At 29.6% G+C, this 25,117-nt stretch overlaps 1 protein-coding gene across 1 annotated transcript; it reads left to right on the top strand.

The window, feature by feature from the left end:
* The first annotated feature begins 478 nt into the window (after positions 1-478).
* Positions 479-23,298, top strand: LOC132751843 (secretin receptor-like). Its single transcript, XM_060742055.1, has 13 exons — positions 479-1,080; positions 11,784-11,880; positions 13,905-14,015; positions 14,493-14,629; positions 15,325-15,419; positions 16,114-16,282; positions 17,128-17,284; positions 18,020-18,080; positions 18,606-18,675; positions 18,994-19,085; positions 19,639-19,777; positions 20,728-20,769; positions 21,347-23,298. Exons 1-13 carry the CDS (start codon positions 1,003-1,005, stop codon positions 21,647-21,649), a joined length of 1,551 nt encoding a protein of 516 aa, XP_060598038.1. The 5' UTR covers positions 479-1,002; the 3' UTR covers positions 21,650-23,298.
* Positions 23,299-25,117: the final 1,819 nt, after the last annotated feature.

Below are 25,117 nucleotides of genomic sequence, written 5' to 3'. Positions count from 1 at the left end.
TTATCAATCTTATATTTCAATTAAAGTATATGGAAATATGTAATAATAATATAACACAACCTACTTTTTAATCTTTTTTACTTTTATTGCTCAAAAGCGCTTATTTTTGTTTGCTTTTATAGTTTCCAAAACGTTTCTAAGTTAGCAATAACATAAACCATTGCTTCATCTGTTGTTTCTGGCAGGTAGCGATTTACTTTTTTTGTATGAAAGTCAAGTCAAGTTTTAAGATAAAAAGTTGCAATTTAAAAGAAGTAGAAATTTATTAGTTTCTGATGCACAATGTGCCTTAATGTTAAAGATTGTGCAGTATTCACACATAAAAGTATATTTAAAAACATATCTCTATATACAGGTTTTTTTAAATTATTCTTATCTATTTTTCAAGCAATATCAGTGCAAACAACAGGCAGCAGATATATAGATTTATTCATATATGTATTTGAACATATTTCTGTTTTTGTTATTTCAGATATTCTTATAAAAGTTGTTCCAGTGTTCTGATGATTTGTCAAAGTCACCATACTCAACCGTTTCTGTGAAATTGATCAAGAAGTCTTAGTCCAAAACTGATCTGTGATTTTGAGGAGTATTGCTAAGAAAACAGGGCAGTTTATTATTCAAAGTGTGATAACATTATCTCTTTACCCCCAATTATAAAATTATCACCTGTGTTACACAATTGTAAATCAATACAGAAGTTGCTTCTTCATCATTTACACATGATAACATAGTATCTTGTAATTAGTTGATACTATCTGATAGATATAGACATGGTTACCGCTTGTTAACAGATTTTCGTAAAATTGCACTACGACAAACTCCTGCCAGCTTTTCCAATATGTGAGATATTATTCCGATCATTCATTGGAAATGGAATGGACATGCGGGATACATTCTCGATATAGGAAATATACTGACAAATAGATTCATTGATATGTGCTCGTGGAATCATTCTATTATTCACAATAATTACAATTGGAATAGTTTGGATTTTAAAATATGTGCACGATTTACCGGAATATTGTTTTGATAAGTTTGTACAGTGTGATCTATGGGAATAAAATTATTTCAGAAACGGTGAGTATATTTATTCATTTATTTATTTATCTAATTTAGTATTTATAAATGTTTTTATTTATTTATTTATTCATCTATTAATTTACTTAATCATTTATTTATTTATTTATTTGCACCATGAACGTAATTTGATTTGAATTATAATATGTACTTCGATAAACTTGTACATCGCAAACTTTATGCGTTATACAGTTAAAGTTATTCTTTTGATAAAAGTAAATTATATATCATAAGCGCTATTTTGTTGATATTATTTATTTTCATGCATAATTTTTTAAGCAAACGCATGCAATTATTTTGAGATTATAACAATAGCAAGTAGTGTTTGAACATAAATGATTGTATTTTATCAATGACGAATGTTGTTTTAGAGTATATATTTACAAATATATAGAGATATAGTTAAAATAGTAACATTCTTTTTGTCGTCACCGTTCTTCGGCTTTTTTTTATCCTAATTTCAATTATTTAAGTAAATCTTCGTTATGTCGGTTAAATGAATCCGACATTTCTAGGTCCAGATTCAACAGTATTTTTTTTTTTTTGATTTTTTGTAATTTTTGAGCGCCTGGCTAATGTGCAAAACCATATTATGAATATTTTATAAAATCAAAAGCTTACTTGAAATGGCACCATAACATTTGTTCGGACACAATTTCTTCTGTTTACACTCTTTTTCCATGTGTGTTTAAAGACAGAAACATTCTATATTACAACTGTTTCGGGAAACGACCATAGGATTACGGAAACAAAACAACACACATTTACCGTTTTTAAATTCTTAAAAAAAAAAAATTATTTGAAATAGCTTAAAACAACGTAAGTCCAGTTTGAATATGTTTATTTTTTGTTTGCTTTGTTTGGTTTTACGGCGCACCAACAACACAATAAATTGTGCCGAAACTGAAAAGATGATTTTGGTTAACCTCGGGTGTTTTAAACTCAAAAGCAACACTAAGGGTCAAAATCGCCCCACCTGCTGGAGCAAGTAAAAACATAGACTTAAGTTATTTAAAATCATTTAGTCGCTTCTTACGATTACGCAGGGATAAACGACGGTCGCAATTCTAATTCTCAACCTTTAAAGGCATTCCCTCAGCCACAAGGGGGAAATATTTATGATCTTATTTGCTTTAAGAACACATTTTTACTGGTATATAATTCACTTAACAAGGAATATTCATAATGTGTGGCTCGTAATTTATCTAAGTGTTGATATATTTGTCTGGTCATACGGCATTGCTGCATAAAATTCCAATATTTTTTACCGTTGAATAATGAATACTTTAATCCGGTGTCATGGGGCCGCGAGGAATTGCTGCACCTTTTAATATCTCTTGTGAATATACTATGGTTTAAACCAAGTCTGCGATTTATAACTTGTTGTTTTTGTTATGATTGCTCTCGGGCGATTTTTCCTTTCCAAATATTTATCCCAAAGGTTTGCTATTTGTATAAATTCTGCGAAAATAAACAGTTTTAAGAATGCGTAAGACAATTACTCTTATCAATACGCAAATTCGGTGTGCATCTATCTAAATATTTCACTGCTAAAATTTTCAGTGAATGAAATTTGATTTGAAAAATTGAAGATGTGAAATTTATATCGATGTTTTAATGAAAATATATAGATGTGTTAGATTACTTTAAATATATTTTAAATAATGTCTTCATTTAACATTTCTCAAAGTATTCCGTTATGTCAATGAGAAGTTTCAAATATAGGTTGCGTATCAATTAAAAAAGAAGACAAAAATAGAAATAAAACATATCATTTAGTTTAAAGCTTTGCTTAGATGAAATTATATGCTTCTACGCGAAATCCGTTTCTTTTTTTTTTCTTTTTACCAAACAGTTATATTATTTTAATAAACACTTTTAAATTATTTCCTTATATTATTATACCAACCAGCTGTACATAATACTTTATCTCCTTATATCGTTCTATCAACCAGCGATGCATTGCACTAACATTTAAACTGATAAAAGTATATGTTTCTTATGCTCAAAAATGATAAAAAGTTTTAAACAAAGTGAACCCTCGGAAGCATTAATCACAACAAAATTACATGAACATTGCAGACTCGGTTTGACTGAGTCTGTACATGAGTGATAATGGATTTTTGTTTCGTCGAACATAATCAGAAAAAAATTTGATAATGAATATTTTATACATCTCAGAAGATTTAAAAACCACAAAATTCAGCATAAAAAGATATTTTCTCACGAAACCGAACGCAAATTAGATTTTTTATCGTATGAATATCTAAGATAAAAATATCACTTACCTGATAACCTGCAATAAAAATAAATATCAATTTCATGCAAGATTGTTTTAGACTACAATTAAAATCCGAATAGTACCAGTTAACTTTCAAAAGCTGGATAAAAGAAATTTGGTTAAATGTTTGATAATTTTCTCCTTAAAGTGTCTCCACTATATTGTTGTTTTTTGTTGTTTTTGTTGTGTTTTTTTACATGACGGGACTGGAGATATGTTTTTCGAGATTAATGTTCCTTTTGTTGTTAATCTAGACCAATATCGTGTGTACAAAGTTTCAGATCATGATCATTCGCTCGCTCCGGTTCTTCCAGAATAATCATTACTAATTGTGAAAAATTACTTAAATTAAGAATAACACAAAAATACGTGTTCAATTTATTTCAGAGTATATCATTTTTGCATATCTCTCTATTTTAAGTGCCCCGGTTGATCTATGTAAGAAATTCAAATTTTACGTTTTCGGGCATTTGAACCTCCTTTAAGTAGAGTTCCTTTAACCATTGACCTATCTAATTGTATCGTTTCAAATTCCATTATTAACAAATAAAAGGACATACGAAACCAACTTTGAATATAAAAATCATCAGTTACGTTAATTGGTTTTTATTTGTGGAAAATTATACCCGACGGAATACTATTTCTTATTTTATGTATGACCAGACAATTAGCACTCGTACATGATTTGATAAGATAAATATTTAATAAGATATTCTACACGCCTTGGATCATAATGACCAGATGCACGCCTTAGGTCTCTGCTATAAATATCCACACATATATTCACACCTTTGTTTACACTGTAGTTCACAAAACGAAAAGTCGGTCAAAATTTGCCTTGTCATCAAGATAATTACAAGACTTATTGGTAAAATGATTAAGATAAATTATGAGGAAAGGTGCGGGGGTGGAAAGACTCGTTGATAAAGATATATGATGCCAGATATAAAAAAGAATCACAAAGAATATAATTAAATGAAATATCGGCCATATTTTAGTTTACTTAAAGGTTTACTTGAGGGGGACTGTGGTAAAGCATTTTAAAATTCGACTTTATATTTCTGCAGGTCTATATTATTTCGAAGGGGTAAAATATAAATTTGTAACATATTTGCTTTTTTTTGTTACATTTTTTGACCTTATAGAATTACAAATTGACCCTCGTAATTGTTCAGTTTACATTTATTCATCATATGTTTTTTTACATTTATGAACTTTAAAAGAATTTTTGAGAATATGAATTCAAAATTAAATATAATAGACTAAGTATGAAATAATGAGGAAGAGTTTCAAATATAAACAAATAAAGTGATAAAATCATACAATTTAGCAAGCTCTGAAAACTGATTTGCAAAAACTGTCTTTTAAAATTGAATATGAACTGTTTGTATAATTATACAAAACTTGTGCACTTTGTAAATAAACTAGTTTTAATGTAACAGTATGTTTACTTTTTCCACACTTTTCATTTCATTTTCTCATCGCATTGTTTATAAATCATGTTCATGAAAATGTAAATAATGTAAAATGACTTATTGGCCCAACTTGACAAGGTTTTATAATCTGTTATTTGTATTTTCCATATTCCACATTCTGTACATAAACAGAACAAACTGTTATTGTTATAGAACTTACTCATGCTTGCACGCCCAAACACTCACATGCACAAATTTATTTTACTCATCAAATCACTCGCTCACTCACCCACTCATTATATACGTTATCAACATGGTGGCATTGCATAAGTTACCATTGCTTCCGAAGAATGTCATACCTTCCAGAATTTTATCCTACATTAAATCATAACAGTTTGAGCTAGTTTTCTGTCAAAAGCCCTGATAAAGATCTCATGAATTTCATGAATGTAAAGTCTGTATCATGCGTTTAGCATGAGGATATACGTTGTCAGTAACATCTTAGAATTTTGTCTTTTAGTAGTTTCTTGTTGAGATCATTTATGCAAATACACAAATCTACTATAAAATAAATATGGACAATTGAAAATTGCTTACACAGAGAATTCGACAGAATAATTTTTGTTTCTACCATCAAGTTATTATCATCGGATATTCTGAGGTTTGTTTTTCTTGGTTGTCAAGCTTTTAGTCTGTAAATAAAACGTCCTACAAGTATAAACTAACTAACGTGCAATTTATCATTATCTATATTTCCATAGCAAACATAAAAACGATAATCAGAAAACGGGTTTGGTATTTTGTGTATATAACTTCAAGAGTTATGTTTATGCTTTAGAAAAACAGATCACATAGTTTCATGTCAAAAGGTTAAGCATATTTATGGTTTGCCTTTTATTTATATTAGAACACAATACTGTATATACAAAACTAGTTGCATATCAAAAGCATAAGTTAATGATTTTCTACTGGTTTGCTTGGTTTTACGGCGTATCAACACAATTTTGGTCATATGGCGCCGTAAACAGGAAACTTGATTTTGGCTAATCTCAGGTGTTTAACATGTTTAACTTACAGCAATACCAGAGATGAAAACCATCTCACCTGCAAGAGCTAAGAGATGCATAGCCTCCAGTATTTCGAACCAATTTAGTCACCTCTTATGATCACGCAGCGCTAAACTGTGACTGCAATGCTGTTGTTTCAACCCTTAAAGGTAACCCCACAGCCACAAAAGGATGTGTTTCTGCGATTTTATTGAACTGTTAATAACATAGCATGTTTTCGACACACATTTCATCTTATCAAATAACCGAGAACTGCTGAAATGTCATTATATTAAATTCACTTGATATTTCTATCTCTTTCTAATGAATTTCAAACAATTAAAAGTGAAGGAAATCAAATCGTTTTTTCTGTTTCACTCTACTTTGATAAAAGAACCAAAATCCAGCGCTGCTAACTGGCATCTTTTTCAGTCATTGGTTAAAATATTTTAACATGAGAAAGTTTTAAATTCAAAGCTCATTTTTTTGTTAAAAAATCGGCAACGTGTTTATTAAAGTATAGCACGTGTTGTTTTTTTAGTGTAAATGAATTTAATTATAAACATTATGTCTTTAACAAGGAAAAGGTACTAGTTTAGAACGTTAAAGATCCTGTAGCTCAATTTTCTATGGTTTTAATATTCTTAATTTTAGTGCTAAAATGAAGATTTTCAATATTGTAAGTTCCAAAAAGCATTATTAGTAAAGATAATACCGAATTTACTTTTCATGTTAATAAAGGGAGGTAATTAGAAATTTATTTTATATAAAGCTCAAGTCAAATTATTCAATAAGGAATGATTGCATATATTTTAATGATAACATATAATGTACACAAATATATGCAGTACATATTTTACATATTCTTCGATGTTTGAAAATTGTTTTAGAAGCATAACTATATACATATATAAAATTTCACTTGAGTGTGGTAACATCTTTAATTACAACATACATGATATTTACAGATGAATATGCGAGGAATTGGTTTAAGAAGACATATTCTATATTCAACACATTATGACTCCTTGCCTATGGCTCTTGTTGCTAGGTCGTGTGGGGGCTGTGTTCATTGTACGCTGCCTTTCCTTGTTGATCTTTTTTATCATATTTAATTAATTATAACTTAGCGATACATATAAAGATATACTTACTTAACTTTTGTTATACTTCATGCTTTATATATCTTATGATACACATAAGAAGTGAGTCTCTCTTTGACCTTGGCTAGTCTTTAAATGACTTGGCAGTAATTTATGTATACGCTTGCTCTGAACGTATATTTGTAATACAAACTTATAAAACAATGTTATTGAATTTAAGAAGCTCATATACTGTTTTTGTACAGAAGCGGTTTTGGAAGTGAAACATTAAATATTGTTCTTCCTCAGTACGATTATCTGTTAATAGTAAAAGCCATATACCAGAAACATTATGTCGAAAAAAGAAATATCAGGATTCCGAAAAGAACACCTAAAACGACAATATTGAAAATTGTTCAGGCTATGTTTGATTAAGCCTATCCATAGAAGGTGCAAATTATCCCCCACACCCCCTAGCATCGACTTAAGCAAAATACAATATTTAACACAAAAATTGTGAATTTCGGAATTTATAGAGGATATTTGTTTGCATTGCATGTAAGATTAAACTATATTTTACTGAGTGAACACCAAATTCAATATTTTCACGAGTGGCGTAGCTACGAGTGAAAATATAAAAGCTGTTAATAACAAATATCAATCTTATATGTATAACAAATAAATGTGCTTTTAATTTCATGCTTTTTAAATGATTTTAAACTGGTTTTGTCGATTTACGATTTATGACGCCATCACATCATGACGTCAAATCATCAATTTTGAAATATAGTTCTGTTAAATTTCTCTAATTGTGTTACATTTTTAACATGATTTATGATGACATCGACTTTCTTTTTCATAAAGGAGCAAACTTAACGTATGACGGCATTTATTGTTGCATGTTTTTCCATTTAGTTATGATATTCTTTTCATCCGCATGCAGATATAGTCCAGCTTCAGCGAAACTTATATTTTAAAAATTTCACTAGTGTTTAACAGAATATACCCATCTGATATATTATAGTAAAACACTGGAAAGCATGAAATAAAGAAACGTAAATCATAAAAAAGAAACCTTAAGTTATAGTTATCAAAATTATAAAGCTTCGTAGGCAAAATCAGAAGTAATAATTTACCTTGACATGACATTTCATTTGTACTGTTTTTAAAAGCAAACACGTCATTGTGTTTTTATAGAACTTTGCTTTTAATAAAAAATGTTATGAAAACAAGAATTGGGTTTTCACATTAGAATATATATGGTTTCAGACGACACGATTTTCTCTTAACAAAAAAAAAACACAAAAAATTATGCTCTGCTATATAGTGTTTAGCTAAATTAACATAAAAAAGAAATAAGTCCATAATTTATAAAGTAAATATACTTGTCTAGAAAGTCATATGCTTTTGTTATGGAATATCTTGGTTTTTTTTTTACAAACTATGTGTGCCTAACAGTTATGAAGTGTTACTTACAAGGTTCAGTTTTGTAATTTAGACAATGCTTATTCAAATTTCATTTACGTCGCATTCAGTTATATCACTGTATGACCGCCAAAAAAACATGTAGGAGTGAAAGTCATGCTTTTGAACGTACTCCCAACATTTCTCACAAACACCGTGTTTCAATTGAATAAGTAGTGCCTAAGTGCTCTTTATTTGCCCTTTACTGACGCGCTTTGACATTCATGTTTGCCATCTCATTGTTTCAAGTGTGTACATGGAATAAGTGTGATCAATCTTTTATTAAATTTGACTTGAACAACAAGGAGAGAAGAAAAAGTAAGCTAAGTGAAATAATACACCTTAATAATAAAATTTATCAGAATATGAGGAGAGGTGAAATGAAGTATAAAATAGCGTTAGATGTCGTCGATAAGTGTAATATTTCATATGAGGCTAGCAACAAGAAAGGACAAAAGCAAAGTGAAAGCGTCAAATGTAAAAATCTGAACTATTATCAAAGGTCATTTGAGCGGGGAAAAATCGAATGAATATCAGGAGCATCCCTCGAAAGCATTTAAGTCATCAAAATAACATGAAACTTGCAGACTTTGTGTTGGACTTTCTTTACGGATTCTGATTCACTCTATTTTGTTAGATTGATTGTGTGCATGAAGGAAATTGAACAAGTGCAACAAAGTCTAACTTGTGTGGTTCTCAATTTTCAACACTTAAAAGTGTTGATATTAATGATCCTGAAAGACCAGTCAAATATAACAACACGGAAGTGAACAAACTACTTTAAGGGTTTTCTCAATTCGATTTGCCTTGTACAACATATTTAATTACGAGGATATAATACAGTATCATCATTTAGTATGTCCTCTTTTAATATCCGTTCAATATCATGCCCTAGTTTCAAAAAAAGATGCCAGTGGCATTTCCTGCATTAACAAAGACTTCACATTATTTGACTTGATACGTAAATATCCAACAACAAAACCCCAATACACATCACACTATTCAATTTTGTTTCCTTGGCACAAATAATGTATAATTATATGGCAATTTCTGAATTTATAATGATCCAACGTCATTTCTTCGTACAAAAAATGTCAAGGAACTTATATTCCCAAAAATCATAAGGAAAACAATATCTAATCCTCTATAATATGAAAAACAATCCAGTTTTTGAGTTCCTGCCCTTTTCAATGTTTCGAACTTTTTGCATTTGGAATATCTTAAAAGATAAAGCCAGTATCTACTTGAAATATTATTTAATAAAATATCCCATATAGGCAAAGAGCAGTGCATTCAAATCACATCACTCGATTTTCCATAATTTTGGAGTTATTGCCCTTATTATTTTTTAATTCTTAAGTCTAGTCTACGGCATAACTTTTAAAGGATTGGAGGAAGATTTATCTCATTTTTGCGAAACACACTTTTTTAGAACCATTGCTATCATTTTTTTAATTTAGTTATTGATTTTATATCTGTTCGCATCAAATTCTTCTCGGATTAAGACATTTTACATTGATAGATCCCACTTTGCTATTTTTCCTATTAAATGTTTTTTTTTATTTATCTATTTATTCATTCATTCGTTCATTCATTTTATTTCATTTTTTTCTGGGGTGGGGCATAACTCTAAAAGAATGTTATGTATCCTCGTAAAATATCATTAAAGGGAGTTATGTGAATAGGAAATGTAACTTGAATTTTATATTTATGCTTTAAGGTAATTTTTTTAACATTTTTAAACAATTCATTCATAACACGAGGGATGTAACTCTTTCAACGAATTTGCTTGTGAAAAAAGTTTTTAACCTGATTTCTTTTTCACTGTTTAACAGCAACACACTTCCTCTATTTAAAACAGTTACACAGTTACAAGGAAGTTTGTATAATGTAGCCGTAATTCTGGTAACTTGATGATAAAATGTTTCTTTCCTTTTTTTACACATTGCTTATTGGCAGTCGCCACTTTACAGAGAATAATAAAGATTTGCTAGTGGATTTATTAAGACAGATATGGCCTATTGGAGCTTTACTCAGAGACTGAAGTCTGCAGGAGAAGAATGCCTTACTTCCGCATAATTGCTAAAAATAAAACATTTTCTTTCTTTTATGTTTCGATTGCGTGGTTGAATTAAACTTTTTTTAATAAAACACTTTTGATTCTGGAATAGTTTTTTGAACTTCAATAAAATGTAGTTTAAAAGGAAGTTATTTCAACCTTAAGACTCTTTGAAGTTGTAGTTGTAGTTACTCTGTTTTTATTTCAACAGTTTTTTGACAGATGTTACAGTTCTTTTTTCCGTATAATTTGTTAACAAAATGTATGGAAGCAGACACTTTGTCAATAATTTGATAATGTTTGATATATATGCAATATAAAAAAAATCCGTTTTTGTTCTTCAGTATTTGTGTACATTTCAAATACTAGAAATTTGAATTACCAAAAAAATGAAGTATGCGAATAACTGCATACAATTTCTTTGGACAACAAAGAAAACACTTTTAGATGCTTATGACAGTATAAAATGTACGTGTGGCAGGTCTTAAATACATATTTCTTCCACGAGTAAAATTTGTCTTGAATAGCACGTAACGCAGCTTGTTGCAGAAGATATTAACACGGAACTACAAACAAAATCTTTCAATGACCATTTTAAATGTATAGTATATGATTACAAAAACATATGGTAAGTTGTGTATGCATGTGAAACAACATTGCTAAATTGCATTTCAAAAAGATAATGATTTTTTTCCCAATGATTTAAGCTCTTATTTCAATGTAAATGTCATATTTTTTTTGTTTAATGATTAAATCTGGCGACAGTTTTAATGAAAAAGGTGTTTCTGTTATTTTCACAAATAATATACCGCAATAAAAAAAATACATTAACAAAACAAGTTTAGGTAGTTTTAGTTACTGACTTTGATGTTGTGCATGCTCTACCCTTTGTTAGAAATATACCAATATCATTTAATTGTTTCATTTTGATTTTATGATCTAAATACACTACATTAATTTTTAAAGAGCGCAGTCTGTAAAACTGAATTTAAAATTCGTTGATTTTTTACATATTAACTCTACAAAGTTCCTGTTGAATATGCAAATATGATGCTTGTCGATAAGGTTTTCTCTCACAGACCACAAATTCATCGTAATTAATCTAAAAGTTCATTGCTCTGAAACAAATATTTTATATATTAGACTTTCTCAGCTTGTAATTAAACAGGTGAGCTTTACAAGGACGCATAAAGAAAGTTTAATATTTCGTAAAATAATTCTAACCATAAATATAACATAATGATTTCAGGGAGAAGTTCATATATCAAAAGAAGAGCAAATACGCATAAAGAAAGTTATTAATGATAAATATTTCGTAAAATAATTCTAACTATAAATATTAAATTATGATTGCAGGGAGAAGTTCATATTTCAAGAGAAGAACAAGATAAAGCAGTGTATGACGAACAAGTCAAGTGCTATCATAGTATTTTATACGATCCCTACCCGCCAGGTAAATAGTGCTACAAAGTGCTCTTCCTTGTTGCTTTTGATTTTCATATTTCATATATTGAGTATTTAGAAAAAGGCCCTATCGCATTTACATTACAAAAATACAATGTTTCGATGATAAGGCTAATATACCAAGCTAAATCCTTAACAATGTGCGACAGTTAATGTTAACTGCTCTGCAATAAGAGAAGTTTTTCTCTTTCTGTTAAATGAGAGCAGCCAATAAAATGCAAAGAAAATATCAAAGCACGATGAACTTTCTATCTGTATTTATCGTTCTTTATCGTAAATTTTAAATGTTTATCTTTCTTTAGGTCGACGCCAGTAAAATGTTACACAATCAAGTTTTGTATAAGCAACTACAAAAAAATGTAGGACTTTGGTCCTTGCTTAACAAATATCAGCGAGGTCTTAAACAAATATTTGAATCAGAAAAAAATATGCAAATGACTTCATCTAATGAGAAATTGTTTATATATTTCAATGCAAAGACTCTTAATCGCTTCTTGTTTGAATTTTACGGCGACAGCTAGTCAGCTTCCAGAAATATAATTAAACAAGCAAATACTTTATATGCTAAATTTGTCTTACATTTTCGTTAAATAATATCTGAAGAAATTAAAGTGCATATGTTTTATTGTACAAATCTGCTTTATTCGTAGCGAATGCTTATTGTTCATCAGAGTTTAAATCTGTTGCAAAGTTTAAATCTGTTGCAGTAACTTTAAACCCGCACAGGTGATTCTAATTAACGCATTTAGAAAACCAATTATTTCAAAATTATGCAAATTTCGAACCTAACTTGTAATCGTCCTAGACAGGCGTATTTATTCTGAAATTTTTCAGAATGATCAGTACATTTCAGTATGTAATTTAAGTAATTAACATGAGTGGAAATAAAAAAGTTTAAATTTTCTTAAAACGATTTTTTGTAACAAGTTGATTTGATTGCCTGGGAAGAACATTTTATCAGCGTAAGAGCATTTTAAAACGAGGCAATTATATATGTTCATGCTTTTGGAACCACTCGTCTTTTAGTCACGTTGTTAATACAACTATTGAATTTGGCCGTGTACCACTGAACACTAACCTGTAAAAACTTGAATATTTTTTGAAATAGTTACCACAAGTTGAATTAATATTTCTCAAAAGATCATTTGTTAAAGTGTTTAAACTTTTCTTGATACAACAAGGCAGACCAAATGATTTTATTCGTGCCAATGTCTAATATCCTTTTAAAATGATGCAGGAACTTTTTTTTTTCGATATCATTACACATTTTTCAATATTTATACACATCAGTTTGACCTAATCTAAGGAGATAGCTGTTTCCGTTTCGTCTTTATCAATAGCATTTGTAGCGCCACTCAACACACGTATGGGTTTTAATGTTTCGATTACATCCGGACAAAATTGAAAACATGACATGTGCAATCGATCACATATTTGTATGATTTCCGGTAAAATCTTCAGATGATGCAAATGAAAGGCTTTTGGACGAGTTATTCTTGGCAAAAAGTTTCTCTGATCGTGACGAAAGGAAACATGAATGCAGCGAATCTTAGTCAAGTGGTCGTAGCAGATTATAAGTATCTTGCACTGGCTGCCAGTACAGATCGGAATATCTAGCTCGAGCGTAACTGTTTACGGCGGTAACGAGGCTGACGAGTTTCTGCTAAACAGTTACCCGATAAATAAATATTCCTGTCTGTGACGACAGTCATTGTTTGATTAATTTTTCTTTCATATTACACATGAATTCGATTTGGAAAAAAAATAACGAAAACAAATGTTTTCATTAAGCACTCTTTATAGTAGCGTATTAATTTACATATGCTGTCATAACGGCACAATAACATCATTCTAAAAACTCAACTCATTCAAAAAGGCGCTTGGGAATGACATCATTGAAATCACGCAACTTGCCTCACATGGGGAGTGTAAGACGGGTTTTCTAGCATCGACGTAAACAATAGATAATCTTGTCTGATTGCAAGAAAATTGTGTAAATATCTTTGTTTCTAGGTGTATATTGCAACAGGACATGGGACAACCTCGCTTGCTGGCCGGACACGCCCGCCGGAAGTATCGTCTACCAACCCTGCCCGAACTATATACAGGGTTTCTATTCCTTAGGTTGTGTATAAATCTATCATGAAATATTGTATATACAATTATGAAAAAGTCTAAAAGAAAAGAGCTTAAGGCGGCTCATCTCAGTTGACAGATTGGTTAATGTTGTTGAATTAAAACAACTTGCTACTCATCGTTGAAATGTCGAGTCGTGTAAGCGTCACGGATTCAATCATGTAAGAAACTAGCTTATGGAACGTCGGTGGTTCTACTCGGGTTCCTGTTTGTGCCTGAAATAACGCACACAATGTTTTCGGTCTCACTTATCAGTCACTATTATGATATTAGGCCCTCAGTGTTGTGTACGTTTTCTAATTTAAAAAGATTTTAGTTTTGTGTATACTTTTTATCCCTTGCTTGTTTATCTTTACTAAATAACGAAAATAAGTTTCCTGACATAAGTAAACTTTCTTTTTCAAATCTACAATAACCTTGTCATTTTCTAAACTCACACCTACAATTGTTACATATGTATATCAGGTAATGCAAGCAAGAGATGTATGCCTGATGGTCAGTGGTATGTCAATCCGGCTAAACAGATCAATAAAACATGGACTAATTACACACAGTGCCTTAGAAGTAGGGAAACCCCTGCTCATGTTTCAAATCTATTAATGGTTAGTTGGTATTTTGCTATTTTGACATTTCTTTCTTTTTTTCTTTAAAATTTGTCGTATTTTGAAAAAATGTGTAAGGCTTGTTGCTCACGTATCAAATCTAGTAATGGTAAGTTGATATATAATTTGTTACTTTGACATTTTTCCCTATTTCTGTTGCCTGTCTTGATCTCTTTTGCTTATGCTGGATAACTTACGGATGAGTTATTGGGTGTCATACTACCTTGTTGATCGTTCCTATATTCTTTCCCATGGTTAAAATTTATATATACATATTGTTTTGTTATAATGTATATGTTCTCCCAACGACACTTTTAGAAGCACATGGCGTATTTCGTGCATACTATAAGGATTCTGTTTTTTTTTGTATTTTGACCAATCTGCATAATGTTTCTAAATTCTAAATTTCCCTATTGACCTGCCTAAGCCGGTACTAGTAGACGTGTACGGTACCTTCCATAAGGAGGTCCAGCGGGATCCCCAAATAACGTTAAAAACGATACAATTAAAAGTATTTGGTTTGATAAGGCCTTTTCATAAATCGAACATAAAATAAAAACATTATTACGAAATTTCATTGAACGCCGCCTTTCCTTGTTGATCTTGTTTATCATATTTTATATTACAAATAAAACTGTATGATTATTATGATTGTGTATAGACTTTTTAGAGACTATTTTTATTATTGTTTAAAGGTCCATATAGAATACATACAGTTGATGTACAATACTGGATATGGAATATCATTCGTGTCTTTACTTCTTGCTGTCTTCATTATGTTAAAATTCAGGTAAGTTTGACTATTCACATCTTTGATATTTAAATACCTGTATTTGTTTATAGTAGTACTATTTAAATTATGAATTAAAGAAGTAAGCACTTTATCTAGTCAGGATCACACAATTTCATCATTCAAACATTTAGATTAAACTTGTCTTACAGCCTCTGCTTGATTGCTGAACTGCAGTTCAATTTTTAATTTTTATTGAAGCAAATTTGTTAATGGAACCCGAGTTAAAGGATGCCTGTGTAAGGTTTAATGCGACAAATTAAATTGCAATTTAGTAACAGTAATTTTAATGATGTCCCAAAGACACTAGTGTTCTCATTATAACTTCATTGGAAGAACAATGAATTTGACGTTGTTTTTTGTTTTTGTTTTTTTTTTTTCAGAGAAAGGCACCGTCATTTTAAAAAATATATGACTTATGACAATTTAATTGAAAAACAATTAAATTAAATAACAACACATGAATCTTCATGCTGTAATTAATTAACTATAACTATTTTGGTCAAAATTATTTTCAAATGAAATTGCATCAAAGACATAAAAAACAATGGCAACATTCACCTTAAATGTTTTCAATTGAACCTTATGCTAGAACAAAACAGCATTCCATTTTTCTAAAAAAGAATTCCAGGTAAACGTCAAATTACTGACAAATCATTTAATAATTGTATTAATACAATTTTTTTTAATCCAGAAAGCTACACTGTCCAAGGAATACAGTTCATATCAACTTGTTCATATCTTTTATCCTTCGAGCCATTCTGTCTTTTCTTAAAGACCTGTTGCTTGTGCAAGGCTTGGGGTTTTCTTTTGACGTTGAATGGACATCCACCGACACTGTTCTTTTCATAGAAGATGGTACGGTAAGTTGGTACAAACATTTAAAACAGGTTTAAGCTACTGGTATTAAAGGGACTCCACTGAGGTTTTTTATTTGACTGGAATAGTAATATTTTTTCTATTTGATGTAGATCTAGTCTATAACTTGTAACAAAAATCAGATTATTTGCTCTCTCTGTTTTCCCAGAAGAATTATTTTCATTGTAAAATAATGACCCAAAATATATCATCAATCAAACTAAGATTAACACAAAGGTACGTTTTTTTAAGTTCTTTAAAGTATATCAATATCTTAATTAATTATATTGTGCATACCTTATTAAATGCCCAAGCTGATCAAAGTAAGAAATTCAAATTTATTTTTAATGTTTTAAACCTCAGTGGGTTCAATAAATTCATAAGTAATTCCAAGTATTGTATACGATGTTTTGTTGTTGTTCTGTTCGCATTGTTTCAATTATAACGACTCGAACGTTTCAAATTATTTTGAATTGATATACATGATTTAATATTTCCAAGTATTGTATACGATGATATCTTTTTTGTCTTTTTTTTGTTTTTATTCGATAACCAGGCTTGAAAATATGGCGGTCGTATTTTTTCAAACAACCAATGTACGTGCAAAAAAGGAGTTATTTCTAATATTATAGATTATTATATAACTGAATGATCTAAATAATTAAACTTTGAACTCTGGAAAAAAGGCAAAAAATGAAATTTTGATTTGTTTCTTCATTTAATGTGAACATGATATGTATTTGTTTTTTGTGTATGTCATATTTCATGTGACTTTATGTTTTGTATGTATTGTCAAAGGCGGAAAAAAATAATTATATTTAATTTAAATTTAATTGAATTCTTATTTCAGCACTGGGAATGTAAGCTGTTGTATACTTTGTTTCATTATGTGTTAACTGCGAACTATATGTGGATCCTTGTAGAAGGTTTATATCTCCACACCCTGGTTTACGTATCAGTATTTTCAGAACGAGGCAGTGTCAAATGGTATTACCTCCTTGGTTGGGGTAAGATACTTATTTTTGGATATCCCATTCTATTTATACTTCTGATACATGCATACGCAGTCTGGGGTCTATTGTACTCGGTCTGAGGAAGCCATCTAGCTTACTTTACGTCGGTGGTTCTTGTCGGTTTCCCGTTTTAGCCTGAAAAGATGCACGAAACGGCACTTGAGTTCTTCCGCAGCCAATAAACTGGAATATCGTCATATGATCTATTCCTTGTACCAGTTGTTGTGAATACTAGCTGGAGTATAAGTTCACGTGCTATAAAACGGTTGGCAAGTATTCTTAAGACCTGTAAACTTGTCAAATAGAAAGCTGTAACAAAATATAGTAAACTGTGCAAATAATATTTCAGTGTTTTGAAACATGTGTAAGAAAATGCGATCAATATTATTTTACGCATTTAGATACATTTGTGACTTCAAAACAATGAAAATATTCATAAATTTATTATACATTCTTACAATGAATTTGTTGATAAGAAAGAGTTGGTGCGTGTGACTTTATAAGGATATCTGCATGTTTATTGTATGCAATGATGCCTTCCAAACTTTTGTAATGAAGCTATCTAAATAATTTTATATCTACAAATTGTCACTTTGAATTTGATAGCGTCTCAATAGATGTACGCTGTTTGGAAATCAATTATGTTATACTTTATTTTATTGTGCTGTTATTTAATTAGAGTTTTCTTGTATGATTTGTATGATTTGTATGATTTGATTAATTTATCAGGTACTCCTCTACTGAGTGTCATTCCATGGGTTATTATTCGATTGACTTTGGAAAATATTTTGTAAGTGTATTTTCCTCGTATCTTTATTTAACGCAGAATAAATACTATGGTTACTTTAGGGATAAAAATAAGACTTATGAAAAAAATTCAAATATGATCAATCCTTAAGTATTGTTTGCTGTTTTGTTTGCTTAGTTTTTAATATAATAATACTTGTCAAAATTATTGCAAACTGTTGTTTTCTATAATGCAATTATGACAATGTTTCATCAGTTTCTGATTTTATTCATATACTTATTTTAATTCAATTACTGTATATCACTTTTACTTGTATTACAGTAACATTAATTAACTGATACATGTAGAGTGTTTGAAAACACAAAATATCTATCAAACTCGTGCTACTTTATGAGAAATTTGATACTTTATATAAGAACATCTTCTGTTTTGGTCCAGAGCGTTGAATCTCAAACAAAGTATGATTTACACATAAGAACCCTTATATTATGAATTTGATTTGTTTGTAAGAAAAAGCTAAAGAAGTCGACATTTATAGAAACATGAATTCTTTTGTTTTTACTTCAGATGTTGGAACACAAACCCTACTTTAGGATACTTTTGGGTGTTAAAGGGGCCAATAGCTCTGAGCACACTGGTAATGAATTTCTTGTCTATTCTTGTGTTATACATATATTAAATACAGTAATACTACAACAAGTGTTGAAACAGCAAACTTAATACCGTTTTCTGGAATATACCGGCCAAGGGGCTTGAATAATAAAACGCTTAAATCTCGACTTTTCACCTGCCATAATGCACTTTAAACATCTAATTCACATCTTTTCACATCGTATTTGTATAATGCATTATACAGTATAAAAAAGATCACTGTTGATTTATCATAGACCTAAATGTAAAATGCTTTCCCAATTATCTTGATTGAGTTTAATTCTATTTCATTCTTGTATTTCAGATAAATTTCATCTTTTTTATAAATATATTACGAGCATTATTTACAAAACTGCATAAGCCCAGCACATCGGCTGCAAGAAGAAACCGATATAGGTGAGTGAAAATTGTTACATCTGCTACTTCAAACCATCGTAGGATACCCACGGCCGAACCATTAACATATATCAGTTATGTTACATGTTTATCAACCGTGGGTATCCGACGAAGCTTCAAACTTGTCTAATGTGTTTGATTACATTTTGTTTTTCGCCCATTCAGTCAGTACATATTTATGCGAATTTCCCTTAATATGATATTAAATAATCGTGTCCAGATTGAAAGATATACGTGTTTATTGAAGATATTTAGCGGGACAGGGGTTAAAATGTTAAAATTGAAAGTTCAGTTTACTATTAAATTACATTAAGATGTACAATATGTAACTCTCTTTACTTTGTGTATATGATCGTTTGTACTTCCCTGAAATTGAAAGTCCGCCGATTCTAAAGGTGAGGTGGTTTTGAGCCATGGTGTTGATATAAGTTTGTAACATTTGATATTAGCCAAAATCATTTTTCATTTTTCCTCAATTATGTTCGTTCGCCGAAAAAACAAACAAAACAAAACTATAAATACATTAATTATCTTCCTATCTTGTATATTTCAGACGTTTAGCGAAAGCAACATTAATCTTAATTCCACTGTTTGGTGTGCATTACATAGTGTTCATAGGAGTGCCAGAAAATCTCAATCCAACTGCAGAAATTGTGAAATTGTATTTTGAAATGTTTTTCAATTCGTTTCAAGTAAGTGGGATACAAATTACATTTCTCAACGCAAAATTGATATTGAATTAAAGTGAATTGGTCAACAATGGGTACTTTATCAAAGAGTATTTAAGATATTGATGAAAACAAGTCAAATGTATCAATTGGATATATTTGTTTTAAATATTTCTTGGAAGGAAAAACTGTAAGAGTTATCAGGGATTTGATATGAACATTTACTGTATATAATTTTATATATGAATAATGACACATTCTGTCTGAGAACAGTTTTGTATCTGTTCCATACAGATAAGTTATATCGGATCATGTTTTTCATACTTATCAACAACATGTATGTATAATTCGTTCGTGGTTTTGTTCTTATGTTTTATATTTAATATATTAATTAGCAAATTAGCAACAATTGTGTAGCAAACTTTCATTTTCATCCAATTCACTTTAACGCAGTAATAAAGGAAAAAGCCTTTTTTGTCAATTTACAAAGTAAAATCTGTGATGAATAAATAGTTATACTGTTCTCGAATTGTAACTGTTCATTGTCTTTGTAATTTCATTTAATGACATAAACATACAAAATACGTCATATTTCATATATTAAGAATACATCTTTTTTAATATCGAAGAAGTTTAACACTTTATAAGTTTGATTTTAATTGCCTCCGTTGTCATATATCTTGCAAGAAAATTTAATATAGTTTTTTATATATTTTTTCTTTAAGATAATGAATGTTTTAATATTAAATATTACTACAGGTATTACTATATTTCATTAATTTCTCTGCTAGCTCTTTAGTTTGTGGTTAGACAGTGACGTGGTATAGGGCATTAAAGTTCCATGACATATCATTTTTATTTTGTTTTCTATTCAAACAAATAGAAAAATTATGAAATTATGACCATAATTAAATAACAATAATTGTAAGAAAATTTATACATTTCTAATAAGACATTTTTAATTATATTTTCAGGGCTTTCTCGTAGCAGTTTTGTTATGTTTTTTCAATCAAGAGGTATGATTAAGTATTATATGAGAATTACAAAAATATAATTACGGAATAAAAATGTATGTTCTTAGACAGTTATTTAACCTTAGATAATTTATTAAAGTATTTCCTTCAATTTAGCTAAATTTAACTTATTGCAACACAATATTTTATTATAAGGATTCTTTAGCAGATCTATATCTTTTAATACAGAAACACATCATTGACATTGAAAAAGACCTTTAAAAGAGATTTTCTGGATATATCACTCAAATATATTTTGTCACCAAATGAAATGAATTGCAAAGTTCTTGTTTAATGCTTTCTTCACTTGTAAAGTGCATCGAAATGATTCTGTCTATGATTATAACGCCAATTTATTTTACGTTTTGACGTCGTCTCTATTGAAGTCATGTGACACTGACATAATTTTTTATTGTTAATTATTATTTTTGTACCCTTAAGAAGGCTGTTCAGCAGAAATGTTGATATATATATGGGAATTTTAAGAATTTTAAGTTGATTATTAACTTTTTACTATTTAGCAGATTTATGGAATATCAAAAATAATTATTGTTGATTATTGTTTCTAATTCCCACCTAGGTTCAAATGGAAATAAGGAAGTCGTGGTATAGACTTTGTTCCAAACCTGACCCTCTATATATACAGCAAGCTCAATTACTAGTCAATAGTTACGATGGTGCCAGGCGACCACGAGAATCCCGCTCAAATTTACATTCAGACAAGCACATGTCTTCAGAAGGTTCATCAGGAATGATAGACGGTTGCTTGTGCAAATGGACGCTTGACAAAAACGGGAGGTTACGATGTTCTTTTGTTAAAACGGCTCCATTGAAGTCATCGAGACCTAAAAAGAACTTGTTGGTTCATGAAACGAAAATGTGATAATCTGTTATAATCAAGCCTAGGAAGTACAATGGCGCTTTTTGTTTTAAATATATTCTGATGATATGATTTAGATTAAATTTTGCAAGAATGCTAACATTCCATTTTCCTATTAAGATAATAATGAGGATAAAACACATTAAAATTTCTTCGTTTGTTGAAAAGACAAAATGTGTTTTGTTCTCGATTTCCGTAATTGTTACTAAAACGTCTAATTAATTTAGTATTATATTTAGTTTATATTATGTCTTTTTATAAGACACAAAATGTTTTTCATTGCTTGTAGACTCCTTTCAACATTACAACTCATTTTTTAAAGTGATATTATGCTTAATGTTTTTGCAGTCAAGTTCAGTGGAATTAGTAATATATTTCTAAAGATTGGCTATTATACTGGTGATGGACCAATAACTGATATTGAAAAAATGGGTTTCATACAATGTAAAATATGCCTTACTAAAAAAATGACTGCCCAACTTTTTTAAGAATTGAGTGTACATGTACATTTAGAACGATATTTTTTAAAAATTATTTTGGTCAAGTTAACTTTTTACTTATTTTTTATAGTAAAATCCACAAGCTAAACAATTTGCGGATTTTTTAAAAGTGATTTTTATTTTTACAAGTTACTGACCATTTACCCTTGGATGGGCATTATGTCAGTTTAATCTTGAACAGTTCCAAGTCGTGTTTGTCATCTCCTTAATTTTTATATACACATTCTGTTAGGTGAATGTTATTATAAGCATTGTGCATGTTAGGCCACGATCGATACGCGATTGTTATTTTTTCCTCATAATATTACTTTTTAGAAAAGGTACTAATTTCGACACAATAGTGTGTACAACAAATGGTATTGCACATGACAATCATTTGAATTAAAACTTTTTAATGCTACTTTTAAAACAGGAGTGTCAAAAACAGTAGCTGTTAAAGTGACATTATGTTCATTTTTCCATAGTCAAGTTGAGCTGCATTAACTATAAATTCAAAAAACGATTGATTTTTATAACGGTGATTGACCAACAGTTGATATTGGAAAATGTTTAGGATAAAATATAAATCTGCTTAACATACTAAGACTGTCCCACTCCTTTTATAAATTGAACGTTTCAGATATTTCTTTAGGTATCGTGAGTGTTTTATCGTCAAGGCGAAAACAATTATAAATTTGAAAGGATATTTGGCAAAATGTAAACTAAATTTGACTGTCACTTGTTCTCTCGGTACATGCCCTTTGATGAAATAATGTCACTTTAACAATAGATTAAACTCAAGACAAAATGAGCTATTGTTTTACTAAAGTTTATACCTCTTAACAAAAAAAATGTTTATGACTGAGCTTTATGTAACTCCATTTGATTTGAAGGATATAAACTATAATATGTATCTTGAAATGTATAATAAAACATTACTTAAACTGATCCTTTAACAGTTTCAAATGAATTTGCTTTTTTGGCGTTCTTTAGGATTTCTAATTTTATTTCTTTTGTAAGTAAAAGAAATAAGGACAAGAAAAAGGCTAAGAGTGATATATTATATATATCACTGATAAATTCAGTGCATTTACTCAAAGTGACATAATGTTCATTTCCTGTTGTCAAATATAGCTGCATTGGTTTTGTATTTAAAACGAGTGCATGTTATACATATAGAAAGACTCCCCAACCTTTTTTTCATTACATGTCATTACCGATATTTAACGAAGACTTTTGATAGAAATTCACTTAAATCACACGAATTACCGATTGTTTATATGTAACAAATTTGAGACTCGAAAACAAAAATAACAAAGTTTAAAGTTATAAGATTCATATGACCTTTTCCGGTTCACTCATATTTTACAATCGGATGGGCATTATGTCACTTTGAACACATAAAATAAAATTCTGTCATATTGATGACATATTGAATTCGTCATATACTGTTTATGAAATTGTGTTTGTTAAAATTGTTATTACTTTGTGATATTTGATTATGTCTGGATAATAAAGTTATTGAAAATTTGATTTGTTTTGATTTCAATTTAATAATGTTTATATACCGATGAATATACATGTAATAATGTGTTCTTTGTTTTATTTTATTTATGTTACTTTATATGAATATACTAGTGGTATACCACAAATACAATGTATTATAACAGTTAGTGAACACAATGAACAAGAAATCAACAAATGCCCACTTAATAGAAATATAAAGTCTCTGTAGAACGAACTTCAAGGTAAACGTTACTATCTATACGATATAAGATATAAATGAAGCAAGAAAATTCCGCAAAAATATCTTTTATTATATACAACAAACCCGTTGCCTTTGCTAGTTGAGGTATCAGCATTGCAGCGGCGGCTTAATGGGCATAAGTTACTGGCATCTATGCGTCTCTTAGGCTTCAGTAGGTAAGATGGATTTTGACTATAGGTATAACTTTAAGTTTGCAACACCCGAGGTAAGCTAAAATCATCTATGGCGCCAAATGACGTTAACTGTGTTGGTGCGCAGTAAGACCAAAAAAGGCAAAAATGTAACTATAACAAACATTATATACAAACATTATAAAAATATAACAAACATTTACAACATAAATATTTAACATATATAACCAACAGTTTAGCATATATAACAAACATAGTTTTCGTATTCATAGCATTTCTGTCTGTAACAATAATTGTAAACAGAAATAAAATCTATTCAAAACACTCTTGGATTACTTTTGATATACAAAATGATATAATAAAAGCTTCACTGTCTTGGAACATAAATTCTTAAATCTAGGCAACTATTCTACCATTACTGCACTAAAGGAAGTATTATATAAGGTGCAAATAACACCTATTCTATCATTCAACCTCGGAAAATAGCAATTTACGAATTGATAAGCAGATGGTGTATTGTAAGATATAACCTGGTATTTTAAAACAATTAAAATTTATTTATTAAGCTTCAGGCTGCCAATAATTGCTGTGTGACACTTACCCAAATTTTGGAAAGTATATATTTGTTGTCGTAGAAAGCAATGTTTAAGAGATTGATTCGCAGGAAATAGAAAAAAAAAAGTATTTTTGCAAAATCTAACTAAGGTAAGATGATTTTTTAATCTGGCCGCCGAACTATGTTTGGTCTTGTTTCTCTCTAAAATTAGGAAAACATATATATTAAAAAAAAACGATTAACAAAAATAAATTCATCAAGACATACATTTCTGTGCAAAGGTTTTATTAAAAACGTCAATATCTTGCATTTTAGCCGGTACAAAATTCATACAAATATTTATAGCTCGAATTATCACAAAAAAAATATTTCTCTGGAAGTACTTTTTGTGCTCTGATCATATAGTTTTATATAATTTCAAACATGGATTTTAATAGTAAAATCTAAAACGTTGAGTCGGAAATTATCATCGCAAATTGACGTGTGATATTATGAAACATTTCAAAATCTCAAAAAAGTAAATTAATGTAACGTAGA

This window comes from Ruditapes philippinarum, unplaced genomic scaffold, assembly GCF_026571515.1.
Source record: "Ruditapes philippinarum isolate M1 unplaced genomic scaffold, ASM2657151v2 ctg494_1_1_1_1, whole genome shotgun sequence".
Classification (NCBI taxonomy): Eukaryota; Metazoa; Mollusca; class Bivalvia; order Venerida; family Veneridae; genus Ruditapes; species Ruditapes philippinarum.
The sequence above is the reverse complement of the archived record's forward strand: the minus strand, read 5'-3'. Positions and strand labels throughout refer to the sequence as shown.

Bases quoted from the DNA above. Each gene is read 5' to 3' on its own strand.
- LOC132751843 (XM_060742055.1), top strand. From the start codon at position 1,003: ATGTGCACGATTTACCGGAATATTGTTTTGATAAGTTTGTACAGTGTG. The intron at 14,630-15,324 runs GTTAGTTGGTAT...TATTGTTTAAAG, and splicing joins ATGTTTCAAATCTATTAATG to GTCCATATAGAATACATACA. The intron at 18,081-18,605 runs GTAAGTGTATTT...TTTTTACTTCAG, and splicing joins TTGACTTTGGAAAATATTTT to ATGTTGGAACACAAACCCTA.